Source organism: Stigmatopora argus, chromosome 21 (assembly GCF_051989625.1).
Source record: "Stigmatopora argus isolate UIUO_Sarg chromosome 21, RoL_Sarg_1.0, whole genome shotgun sequence".
In the NCBI taxonomy this organism is placed as follows: domain Eukaryota; kingdom Metazoa; phylum Chordata; class Actinopteri; order Syngnathiformes; family Syngnathidae; genus Stigmatopora; species Stigmatopora argus.
This window is the reverse complement of record NC_135407.1, coordinates 12,271,382-12,285,043: the sequence shown is the minus strand read 5'-3', so window position 1 is coordinate 12,285,043 and position 13,662 is coordinate 12,271,382. Positions and strand designations below refer to the sequence as shown.

At 40.9% G+C, this 13,662-nt stretch overlaps 1 protein-coding gene across 4 annotated transcripts in view; it reads right to left on the bottom strand.

Moving 5' to 3' along the window:
• The window catches only part of phf14 (PHD finger protein 14), a 155,514-nt gene that overhangs the window by 6,135 nt on the left and 135,717 nt on the right, over nucleotides 1–13,662 (bottom strand). For all 4 annotated transcript variants that reach the window (XM_077591020.1, XM_077591021.1, XM_077591015.1 and 1 more), the window contains one exon: nucleotides 8,771–8,892. In XM_077591020.1, the coding sequence (XP_077447146.1) occupies nucleotides 8,771–8,892 (122 nt within the window). The remainder of the gene's footprint in view (nucleotides 1–8,770; nucleotides 8,893–13,662) is intronic.

The following is a 13,662-nucleotide window of genomic DNA, read 5'->3' as shown; positions in this document are numbered from 1 at the left end:
CGACGATGAACGTGAACTTACTCAGAAACTTGACGCTGATGCGGAATGTGATGTGAATGACGAGGACAGCTACAACAGCAACATGTAACTTTATTTTCACCAGTGAATTTGTAGTTACTTATCAGTAATCACCTTGTATTTGTGCCTTTTGTTAAATAAATATGTATATGTTACCTGGTTTCTCTTTTCATCCATAAAATGGACCGCATCTCAAAATTCTCACCAGCTAGTCGAAAAATAGAGCGGCACCCTTTAAGTGAACGGCACCTCTAATTGTACGGAACTACGGGGGAAAGTTTGTAAAATAAAGCGGCATGCCGTTGAAATAGAGGTTTTACGGTGTGTGTGTGTGTGTGTGTGTGTGTGTATGCATGTATGCATGTATGCATGTATGTATGTATGTATGTATGTATGTATGCATGCATTCATATATGTATATATGTATATATATATATATATATATACATACATATACATATATATACATATACACGCGCACATGCACACATACACACACATATATACATATACATATATATATATATATATATATATATATATATATATATATATATATGTATATATATACATGTATATATATGTGTAACCACAGTTGTGGTCAGAAGTTTACATACACTTGTGAAGAACATAATGTCATCACTCTATCAGAGAAAAATCAGAGTTGTACAAATAACTGGAAACTCAAGAGAGCCATGACATTATGTTCTTCACAAGTGTATTTAAACTTTTGACCACAACTGTACATGAATATGAATGCATTGTGTGGCGTATGGTCCGAGCATTGAAAGACTGACCCTCTACCTCTTCAAATTCTGCAGCAATGACAGCAGCACCCATTTGCCTGGTTTCAAAAACAACCTCTGGATATGATGCCAAGTGGGCACACTCAACTTCTTTGGTCGACCATGGCGAGGCATGTCCTGAGTGAAACTTTTCCTCTTGAAGCGCTGTATAGTGACAGCCACAGAGCTGCAGCTCAATTTCAGGGTGTTATCTTCTTGAAGCCTAGCGCAGGGGTCGTCAACCCAAAATGTTGAAAGAGCCATAATGGCCGGAAAAAAAAATGTCTAGACCCTCCCAAAAATTTAAATCATTATATAAGTCTTATAATAATGGCAACACGTGCTGTATGTATCTATATATTAGTCTACTATCAAAATGACTAAGTTGGCTACAAATACGTCATGAGCATTTATGATTAAGTATTTCATTTCCCTGCAGTGCATTCTGTATAGAACGACGCACCACAACATCTGTTGTTCGATGGTGTCTCAAGTTAACCTTCATTACAATCTTAATAAATTATTTCATTGCTTTGATGACAATAAATAAATGCAATAAAGAACTTCGATATTTGATGTCAGGATTTGACAAAACCAGAACAAAATGGAAGGTGCATAACGTGGCCCTTCAGAGATCTTCCCCATCTGTGAACGAGTTTCCACGCTTTATTATCTCTTGGGTTGCAACTAAACTTGCAGCAGTAGTGGAGAGTTTGGAGATGCAATCCAATTCTTAAATCTATCTTGCACTCCTCTAATTTCTCTAGAAGTAATGCAATCACACTTGTTCTCCCCTTCCATACTCGGGTGCAAATCTAGCAAGCCTTTCTAGGAAATGTCTTTCCACATGACTGTTATTTGCCAACTTCTCGCTACAAGGCGGACATTCAGGCAATCCTTCCACATTGGCAATTAATGCAAATGATTTGGTCCAAGAAAAGTTGAATCCTGTTTTCCTAAAAGCATTTTTCAGTTTTCCCCAGGGGATCCATGGCCCATCACACAGTCGCTGGTTTGTTTACAACAGCAACCTGCCTAGCATACCTCCATTGTGAAAGAAACGTGCCGCAGACTATTAAGCAAATTTTTTAATATGTAATAATTATTCTACACATTCTTCCAGTATTGGAATGTTTGTACTTCTATAGAAACCATATTAAATAAAAAAAAACATTTCTCTCCTCCATTTTCAACCATTTTTTTCAAAAAGGTCCACGGATCCGCTAGGCCAGAGCGAAAGAGCCGCATGCGGTTACAGAACCTATAGTTGCCGACCATTTTTCCACCCTGATTTTCAGAGAGTTCTTTGCAATGAAGTGCCATGTTGAACTTCCAGTGACCAGTATGAGAGTGACAATATTATATTTTATACAATTGGTCCCCAGTCACAGCTGACACCTTGTCACACTCTAGTCGCATTACACAAAGCGGGGAAATGCTTAATTGGTCTGATTTCTGGCTACTTTTGAGATTTTGAATTGAGGTGTACAGTAATCCCTCGATTATCGCGGTTAATGTAGACCACACATGGCCACGATAATCGAAAAATTGCGAAGTAGGGTCACCCATATTATAACTACCAGCATACATGTTTTACATGCTTTTTGTGCCATATACACAAGTCTAATCATCAAGTATATATTTATTGAATATTACAACTATAAACATATCAAAGACTGTAATGTATTAGTATCTTATATATATATATATATATATATATATATATATATATATATATATATAAACATACTTTAAATGCTGTACTCGCAGTGAAAATAGTCCTACACTTGAAATAGTCCAAAAATATCAGGTTAATGTTTGTAATCCCCCAAAAAAACAGGTTAATGACTGTATAATTCCCCAAAAAACATCTTGATGACTGTATAATCCAGCCCCCTTTCGGTGAGATATACAGCTTTGTGTTTGGGATTAAGCAGTTATAAAACCACTCATTGTGGAGAGCTTTCGTCATCCAAGATTTTCTGTTGCTCATCCAGTACACAGGCAGCAATGCCTCTTTTTGAATTTTTCAAACCAACCCTTGCTTGCTGAAAATTCACGAGGATCACCCGCGGCACTGGTGCTTGACTGAGGCTCGTACTCAGGGTCTCCGTCGGGAGCTAAGCTATCATACAAGTTCTTGGCCTTGGTTCGGATGATGTTGATATCCAGAGGAATGTTGTGCGCCTTACATTCCGAGACCCAGACTGAGAGGGCATTCTCCATTTTGATGAGGGTTTTATTCCTCGTGGTTACCACGCTCTTGGTTGCCCTTGTAAATGAAAGTGTGTCCGCATTTCGAATGTTAACCTCTTCTGTTTTTTATGAACCGCACGGTAGATTCATTGATGCTGTAATGGCAGATGACATCGACATACTTTTTCCCCGCTCTCAGCATGTCGAGCAATTGAAATTTTTCAGCAACCGTCATCATCGTCCGTTTTTTCTTCCCATCAACTGAAGCCTTGGGTGGTACTGGACGCTTGGGAGCCAGTTTTCGTTCTAGTGGATAATTGTAAAATCCAAACAAAGAAAGTAATTCACTCTCCATACACGATGCTAAATGCTACACACAGGGAACAGCACGTGCCTGCAGAGGCATTTAAACTTTTGCTTTATTCTTCTGTGGTATGGTTAGAACCAATCATTGCAGCACAGAAGAAGAGGTGGTACCATGACTTACGGCATTTTTTGCCGCCATTTTCGCTGCAATTTTTGTCTTCCGGTTGCAAACTTTTTTTAAAAACAATTAATTAATAGTGGAAAAAGTGAAGTCGCAATAATTGGGGATTACTGTACTCACTTTTGTTTGCACCTATACACATTAATAGCAGTGTATGGGTTATTTTAAAAGCGGACAATGATGAGAATAGGGTTGAAGAACGTAGTCTTTCTTTATTTAAAATATCTGCAGGAGATTGTGGCACGCAGTTTGCAACAACAGGTCCAGTGGATTGATGACAACATGTCTTGACAATGTCATGTCCAATTGTGACTGCTGTTTTCTCATCTCATCTCATCTCTAATCTCATCTTCCTCCGCTTTATTCGAAGTCGGGTCGCGGGGGCCGCAGCTTCACCAGGGAAGCCCAGACTTCCCTCTCTCCAGGCACTTCATCCACCTCTTCCGGGAGGACCCTTCGGCGTTTCTGGACTAGCCGGGAGACATAGTCTCCCCAGCGTGTCCGAGGTCGGCCCCGTGACCTCCTCCGGGTGGGACGTGCCCGGAACAGCTCCCTAGGGAGGCGTCCAGGGGGCATCCTGATCAGATGCCCGAGCCAGCTCATTTGGCTTCTCTCGATCCGGGGGAGCAGCGGCACTACTCCGAGCCCCTGCCGGATGACCGAACTTTTCACCTTATCTCTAAGGGAGAGTCCGGACATCCTACGGAGGAAACTCATTTCAGGCACTTGTATCCAGGATCTCGTTCTTTCGGCACGACCCACAGCTCATGACCATAGATGAGGCTGGGAACGTAGATCGACCGGGGAATAGAGAGCCTCGTCTTTTGGCTGAGCATTCCTCCCTCACTCGTGAACAAAACCCCAAGGTACATAAACTCCTCCACCTGGGGAAGGACCTGATCCGTAACCTGGAGAGGGCATGCCACCTTTTTCCGACTGAGGACCAACAACATCCAAAGCCTTTAGAAACACCGCGGTTACTTCAACCTCAGAGATAAGAGAGTCCGCCCTAGAGTTCGCCGGCTCTGCTTCCTCATGGTAAGGCGTGTCGGTGGGTGGAATTGAGGTCTTCAAAGAATTCGGCCCACCGATTCACAACATCCCGAGTTGAAGTCAGCAGCGCCCCATCCTCACTATATACACTGTGTTGACGGTGCACTGCTTGACCCTCCTGAGACGCCGGATGGTGGACCAAAATGTCCTTGAAGCTACCTGGTAGTCCTTCTCCATGGCCTTACCGAACTCCGCATGCCGCTTAGCCACCCGGTACCCGTCAGCTGTCTCCGGAGTCCCATGGGCCGAATCCCTTACTGCCGGTGTCCATCAGAGGGGCAGGGGGTTGCCGCCACGACAGGCACCGACCACTTGCGGCCGCAGCTCCGGTCTGCCGCCTCAGCAATAGAAGCGTGGTCCACTCAGACTAAATGTCCCCAGCCTTTTCCCGTACCTGAGAGTAACTGTCAGAGGTGGGAATTGAAACTCCTGGGAGGGGAGTCCGCCAGGCGTTCCCAGCATACCCTCACGAAACGTTTGGGTCTCCCGGGCTACACCGGCATAAGCTCTCACCATCGGAGCCAACTCACCACCTGGTGATCGGTTGACAGCTCCGCCCCTCTCTTTACCCGAATGTCCAATACATGCAGCCACATGTCCGATGACACGACCACAAAGTCGATCATCGAACTGTGGCCTAGGGTGTCCTGGTGCCAAGTGCACATACGGGGACCATTATGCCTAATCATGGTGTTCATTATTGTCAATCCACAACAATAGAATAACATCAGGGGGACCGTTGTGTCCCTCCGGGCGCTGCAGAGCAAGTTAAGCCCCGTTGGGTCCGGGACACAAGAGGCTAAAATCCACCGCAAGCACGCGCGCACACGCACACACGCACACACGTGCACATGCGCACGCACACACACACACACACACACACACACACACACACACACACACACACACACACGCACACACGCACACACACATCCACCCAAAACCCTAACAAGACATTGACAACCACACGAATACATGAACACACATCTTATTAACACAACATTAAGAATTCAAACAACAACATTAACAACATTAATCAACAACAAACATTAACAACATGAATCAACAACAAACATTAACAACAAGGATCAACAACAAACATTAACAACATTAATCATCAACAAACATTAAAAACATTAATCATCAACAAACATTAATGTTTTATGTTTTCTTTGGAATTTAATTTTTCACCCATTTTATTAGTCGCTACTGGTTCTTACTTGTTTGGATTTCACTGGCCCTTCTGCCATGCTTGGTTGATGGACGTTTTGAAAAGAAAAAAAATATCCAAAGACAATTGCCTTTGACGACTTTTAATAATGTTTCTATAATGCAACAGACAAACGTCGTCAAAGTGGGCGATCGCACGACTCTTGAACACTTTTTGGATGTTTCTTTTCTCTGGGTACTCCAGTTTCCTCCCACATTCCAAAAACATGCATTGTAGGCTGGTTGAACACTGTAAATTGCACCTAGGTATGAGTGTGGGCGTGAATGGTTGTCCGTCTCCTCGTCCCCTGGGATTGGCTGGCCACCAATTCAAGGTGTCCACCACCTTGTGTACGAAGTCAGCTGGAATGGGCTCCAGCAACCCCCGCGACCCTTGTGAGGATAAGCGGTTCAGAAAATAAATGAATGAATAAACGATGGGTATGACCATGTTGTCATCAATCTCCAGGGATTCATTGCTGTAAACTGCCTACCATATTAAAGATCTAGTGCCGATTTCTAAAAATTAAGACCACATTTTTCATCCTCATTGACAGCATCATTGTCTTCTTCCTCACTCCCCAATTTAATCTTTTTAACAAGATTCTCATTAGTTTGGGGGGTTGAGTGGTCCGCGAGCACGATTCCATTGTCATGTCTGAGAAGCCTAGCTAGCCTAGTGCAGGGAAGTAACATTTAATATATAGAAGTAATAGTAAAAAAACAAAAACAAACATTACCAAAAGAGCTGGGTCTGTTTTCTCAAGCAGGAAACTCCTTGGCCAAATCACTAATGCTTGTAAGAGAGGCCATAATAAAATAGCAAGATAAGAAAGACGAACACAGGAAGGCACTGTCACGGAACAACCAAAAGGAGGAAGGAAGACACTGCCTTATCGTCTCAGAAAGATGCACATTTGGGCAACCAAGTCTCCAGACCTCATGGACAACGGGCAGGAGATGATGGACTGATGACAAGTCAGAGTAGGTTGGGTTTTCCTTTGTCCTCAACTTGTATAATAATGCTTACAAGACAGAGAGACTTTGGCATGCTATTCCATATCTGCTAAGGCTAAGATAGAATACATTGTACCAGTGCGCTGTATTTGACTGCTCTGTCTTGGGCAATACATTGTTTAGATTGGAACGTGTTTTTATTGGAGTCCTCTTTTGAAAATGAACAGGCAAGGAACCTAGAGGATTGCCAGGTTAATAGGTGAATTAAAACCCTGTTTCCTTTACTAGCCAACTTCACAGCCTTAAGTACAGCTAAGCGAGGAAACTCTTCAGGCCTGAACCCCTCAAAATCATGGACGCTTTTTTGCGCCACAAATATTTCTATCTTGAAATTATAGTCTTTTCCTTAATATCTTAATTGGCATTCTTTTATTTCGGCCAGCGACCTGCTACCGTATTTTCTCGAATATAACACGCAGATTTTTGCTATATAATTAATTCCAATAGATGGGGTGCGTGTTATAATCAATAACTAAAATAAATTACAAATTTTCGATCGAAAAAAGCATTGTCAAACTCACTTTGACGCACGGATTTTACGTCATCTCGTAAAGCCAATCGGATGATGTGTTGTGGGAGGAAGAGGAAGTGGATGAAGGAAGCGTGGACGTTGATAGGATTCTCAACGAAGAGATGTATGAGGAGACGGATGAGAGGACAGACAAAGAGAGAGAGGAATATCTGCAGAGACTATTTAAAGATTCTGATGCGGACTCTTCATTTGAAGGATTCTAATGAATAAATTTGTACTCTTGATGAACACTTGTAGTTTAAACACATGTGATAGTCTTTTCCATTGTGCATATCTTCAAATCATTTATTTATTCAATTTGTATGTTCCTTTTCTTGTTTGAGAATGACAATAGATATTTGAATTAAAACATGGTATTGTCAATTGAAATGTAGTCAATGTTCAAGGAAGTCTAAAAGGTATTGCAACATAACATGTCTACATGATATGTTTGTCCACTCTGTGTATCATCTATTGTCCTAAAATTCAAACGCATAACTCCACCAACTGCACGACACTCGACACGCTCGTACCTGAAGATTTCTCTATCCGGTTTTGAACAAAACAATCGTGAAACGAAGAAAAAAAGGTAAGATTTCTGATTTTCGTCAGCGGGAAATTTTAGGTGCGCACTATATTCGATTACTGCGTTTTTCCAGATGTTTTTGGCCCAAAATTACCTGCGTGTTATTTTCGAGTGCGCGTTTAATTCGAGAAAATACGGTATTCTTCTTCAGCCATTTTTCATTGAGGCTTCAACGCTTACGAGTTTCAGTGCGAATTTTCAAATTTTTAAGAACATTTTTTTTATTTTAGATCCTCATGAAAAATAATGTGATAGACTGAATCCACAGATTTTGAAGCCGCTAAGTGGCGAAGGATGACAGAGTATGCATTCAACACACACACACACAGCAAGCCCTATGGCTGACTGGCAAGCAGTCGAGAGCAGGGATGGACAAACCGGTCCCCGAGGGACGCTGTGTGTGCAGGTTTTTGTTCCAACCGATATAGCACAGATATTTTAACCAATGAGATTTCTGCAGAAAACAAGAAGCACCTGACAGCAATCCACTGATTGCACTTGTAGGAAACCAGATTGGGGAAAAAGTGCCCTCTCAATGGGTTGGAATGAAAACCCACACAAAGTGCAGCCCTTTGTGGAATAGTTTGCCCACCCCTGGTCTAGAGTGTGGTCTGCCTTTCACCCGAAGTCAGCTGGGATAGGATCCTCATGAGGACAAGCCGTGATAAAAATGAATGATTGAAGATGAAGATTAAATGGTACGGCATGGTGTTTGCAACCCGCAACCCTCATGAGGATGCGCAGTACGGAAGATAAATGAATGAATACACACGCACAGACATCCACACACTCACAAAATGCTAACTTAATGAACTGTGCAAATGTATGAGAAGAGTCAATACTGAGAGCCTAGATACGTAAGAGTTGTGTCTCAGTTTTAAGAACCCAGTCAAGATTGATTCTCTTACCTCACAAGATTTTCATTGTCATCCAGTACTTTACAGGTTGTACTCTCATTCCTTGTGTCATCCGCTTTGTTTTTTTTTAACAAAGCAGAATGGCGTTGTCTGCGCTCCCGTGGCAGAAAATCCTATCGACACATAGATAAGAATAAAGTGCGTCATTGGCAAATATGATTCATTATTAAAAAAAAGAACTAAACGACTGCATTTTGATTGAACTAAGACTATAAACAAGGTTATATGCCATTTAAAAAAACAACAAGCCTCCTTCCTGTGCATTGAATGGATAAATTAATCCCAAGGGCCGTTAAAGTGTATTACAAAACAGCTTCTAGTGCTTTTACCCATTGGAAATGGCAATCAGCACTAGCAGGGGTATGAAAAAGGTTGGGCACCCTCGAAAAGTTTTCTTCATTAAATAATTGGTTGTATAGATAGGCAATTTCAGTTAAGTATAAAAAATGGCTGAAAAAAAGTAATATTTTCAGACTCGGTAAAAAATAAAGAGTGTTGTAATTTAAGACAAGAGTTTTATCTTTATTTGAATACCTTTGGCATTAATTATTGGAAGACAAATTTTGTTTGGTGAGCTCACTGAAGGGTTAGATGGTCGCTATTTGCATGTGATTTACCACTTTGTATCTTCTCTGAAGAGTAGCATTAAGGGAGCCTCAAAACAACTCTCAAATAACCTAACAACAATGACTCTTCAATATTATGCTTCTAATTTTGAGGAATAAAGTGCAATATAAACGGAAGATGATGGGCACAGTTAGTGAAGGAGTGAAGGACCGGAATGGCAGGCAAAGAATAATCTTAGATAAAGACAGGCAAATTATGGTGAGGACACTCAAAAAGTCATTTAAGACACGCCCAAAAGCTCAAAAACGTTTGAAGTAGATTTAGCCATTGTTTAACTAGTCAGTGCGTTTTGCACAAGCAGATGGTGTACTGAAGAAGTCTTTTCTTCGTGCATGCCAAAGAGTTAGTTGAGGTGTGCTAAAGCACATTTAGATGACCCAGCCAAATTTTTACTAAGGTTCCGTGGAGGGAAAAAAATAAAATTGAGTTATCAAAAATAAAAATGAGTTATCTAGACAAAACAAGGGGCGTTATTCAGGGAAGATAAAGAACACAGACATCCTGGACAAATATGTGCTATTAACAAGATATTTTAATGGGGCTCCCTCATACTGTGGCCAATATGTGGCTAGTGAAGGTACTGGCAATTTTGTTAAAGTTAAAATACATAAATTCCCATTAGATTCAACAGATTCTTTGTGAAAAATAAAAAATAAATCTCAGAAAATGTTGAGGTTGTGTTGTGGTTGGATGCTTCAACATGATAAATAAACTTTAACATTGCTCAAACTCTAGTTAGGCATTAAAACATTTAACCATCTGAAATGGCCATGTAAGTACACAGGCCTGAATGTTATTAAAATAATTTGGTGGGATTACACCTGCTGTACATTCCTAAAAATATTAGAAATGCAGTCGAACCTCTACTTACGAAATTAATTGGTTCCAAGACTTTTTTAGTAACTTGAAAATTTCATAAGTGGAGATGTATTTTATTTGTAAATTCTCTAATTCGTTCCATGGTCCTCACACAACTACGAACTAAACCCTTTAAAAATGCTCAAAGTTGCCCAATTTTGCATGAAAGATGTGAGGAAACACACAAAAATGAGAGAAAATGATTTATTAATCTCTTAAAATAAATAAAGCATATAAAAATGTCCCCTGCACCACCAAAATATCTCCCTTCGTGGCCGTTATAGATGCAATACCTGTGTTTGTCCGCCAGATGGCGGCAAGAGCCCATTCTACCAGGGCCAAAAGCCGTTGTCCACTTTGTATTACATTTTAGACTTTTACGTGTGCCCTATGTGTGCGTGTGAAAATATGAGCGACGTTGCATTTGTACAGTTTTTAATTGCTTAATAAGGGGAATTAAAAATGTCAAGTCAACTAAGCGAAAGATACGTCTGCCCCCTCCAGACCAACAGGGGGCAGAAAACCCCAATCAGACTAAACTCTCCACACTTCCTGCCTGAGGTCACAGATAGTGTATAAGCTCAATAGTCTAGTTCACCAAAAAAGCACAAGACAAGACAGGCAACTAAAGAACCAAAGACACCCTTCAGTTCCCGGTCATACATAACTGGAAGGAACAGACTTGAGTACTACTTGAATTCCACTTGATTAATGCTCAGTTTGTTTCACTCAACCATAAGTTGTATTCTTTGTGTTTTCCTTTAATTTTGGATTACTCATCAATCTCAGTAAAGTGAATATTCTTATTACCTATTACCTAATACCTAATACCTATTATTACCTATCTATTTATGTCTAAAATGCCTTTCCTATTCCTGCATCCTCACCCTCTTGCCACTGGAACAACGAAATTTCCCGAATACGGGATGAATAAAGTTATCCAATCCAATCCAATCCAATCCAATATTCGTGTTTGGTTTACTCAATCAGCTAACGTACTCATTCACTTCTACTCTATCACTTTGAACACTACTGCATTTCTGTAGTAAATTTAAGATGTGACTAGTAAACTCAAGAGTAATACTTTGATCTACTTAGTAACTTGAATTTAGAATGATGTCACGTGATTTTTTATTTCCCCTTCTTTAAGGTTTTCAACCTAATCACTTCCTATTACCCATTTAACTACAATAAACATAAATGGAGGAAGAATTTGAGTTGTTCATGCATTGAGAAGACTGGGGCTTTTTTCAACTTGGGGCGAAAAATTGAGGGATTTACACAACAACTTCACAGTTGAAAACCATTGTGGCATCGAGGACAAAAGATTAACACCGGAAAACCCAAGGCTTTTTGGCCTCCGCTTTAACTCTGCAGCCCAAAAAATGTACCTATTTGCATTTTCACACCTCTCTTGGCTGTGAATAGCATCACTTCAAATGTAAATGTAGCCGTGGCTGAGGAATAAGCAGGGGGAAGGGAAGTTATTTTCTCATGTTGAAAAAGCCTTCACACACACAGAACACACAATTTCTAAATTTTTAATACACATCTAATCAAAACTGTTATAAATTAAAATGAGTATTTTATTATTATTAGGTAAAAGGAATATAAAAAAAACATGTTTATATTATGTTACGGGTCAATTTGACCCATTTCAGTTTTTGTGTTCCTAAAAATACTGGTTATTTATTTTTTATTTTTCCTCATGAAAATGGTGTGTGAAATTTGGGCACTTTGATGTTTGTAAACGTCTGTACAATCAACCCGATTTGGATCCAGTGGACAATGGGTCAAGGAAACACAAAATATGCCAGGTCTGTGCCCCAAAAGACAAAAAAACAAGTAACAGATGACAGAAAACCCACTCTTTTTCAAAATAATACAAGGGAGGACAAAGACAAGTTCCACAGTGACTCAAATGTTGCTTCCTGTTGTACGCCTCAATTAGCATAAAACGATTTCTGCTCAGCAGAAGGAAAGGCTTGGGAGCTACCTCATTTGAATAACCATAGGACTGTTCACACCTCAGGTTTCGGCCGAACGGCCGGTCCTTGGTATGTCTAGGTGGAACTCAGAAATTTACTGGCCAATGGTAGTTCTAGTGTTAAAAGCCTTGAGTCAAAGCCAACACAGTTATCGCAAAGAACAACTGCAAGTCAGGCGGAAAAAGCCACTGGTAAAACCTTTGCCTCAGCAAAAAGAGCCTTCACCAATCAAGCCACTTACCTGGGCGAAGAGGCTAGAAACCTGGTAAAATCAAAGATGCTGAACGAATACAATATACTCTATTCACTTACACGGGAGGTATATTGCGCTAATAACAATTACGAACTCGGCCTCCTAGCTGAACTGAGAGGTAATGAGGAAGATAGAGAAGTGATATTGGATAAGCAGCAACAGATGAACTTAGAGAAGACCAGAGAGGTCTGCAAAACCAAGCTGTCCGAAGTAAGGGGAACAGTACAGTCCAACCTCTGGGACAGATATGGTAAAGCCGAGCTCTTGATCGCAATCGAGGATGCTAAATCAGACTGCGAAAGGGCCCTTGCGATCCCTGTGTCTGCGGCTAACAAGGATGCCTACGAACTCCGAGTGAGCAATGCAAAGAGACGCATAAATGAGTTTGCGGCAAGACACAAGGAATGGGAAGAATGGATTCCAGGAGAAGAAAAAGTCATCTGGATGGGAAACTAAGAGACCTAAAACAACAAAAAGACAACCTCAAAGGAAGAAGGGCAGAATTCCTAATGGTGCTAAGGTCTGCAGAGGAGGCAATATTATTATTATTATCATTATTATTATTATTATTATTATTATTAATAAGAGAAAGAACCCTCCAAACACAGCCTGCAGTACAGCCAGCCCTGCAATCTATCCTTAAAATCAGGCCCACCGGTTTACCTAGATTCTACGGTTCCAAAAGAGACTTCCATCAGTGGAAAAGGACCTGTGAGAGTCTGCAAAAACAAGGTGAGCTGACCGGCTCTCTGGAAGCCAAACAACTCCAACTCCTTGAGAGCGTGAACGAGATCTGCAAAGACCTCAGACTGTCAACCTGTAAAACAGCAGAGGACATATTCGAGACTCTGGAGTGCCAATTTGGAAACAAGGAGACCATAGTCTTGGAGATTATAGAACACCTTGCAAAAAGTGCCTAGAGTGTCACAAAGATGAAAGCGAATGCAAGGACACTTGTGCAAAATACAGAACTGCACGAAAGATCATCATTTCTTCCTGTGCCGGAAAAGAGACACGAGACCAAAACCAAACGAGGGAAGGCTCAAATTGACAGAAGAACAACAGCAATTTGTGTCTGAACTGTCCCCCGACATAGCAGAAAAAATCAAGAGAGTCTTTACCAATGTTTCGACAAATTCACTCTGCACCTGTAGGAA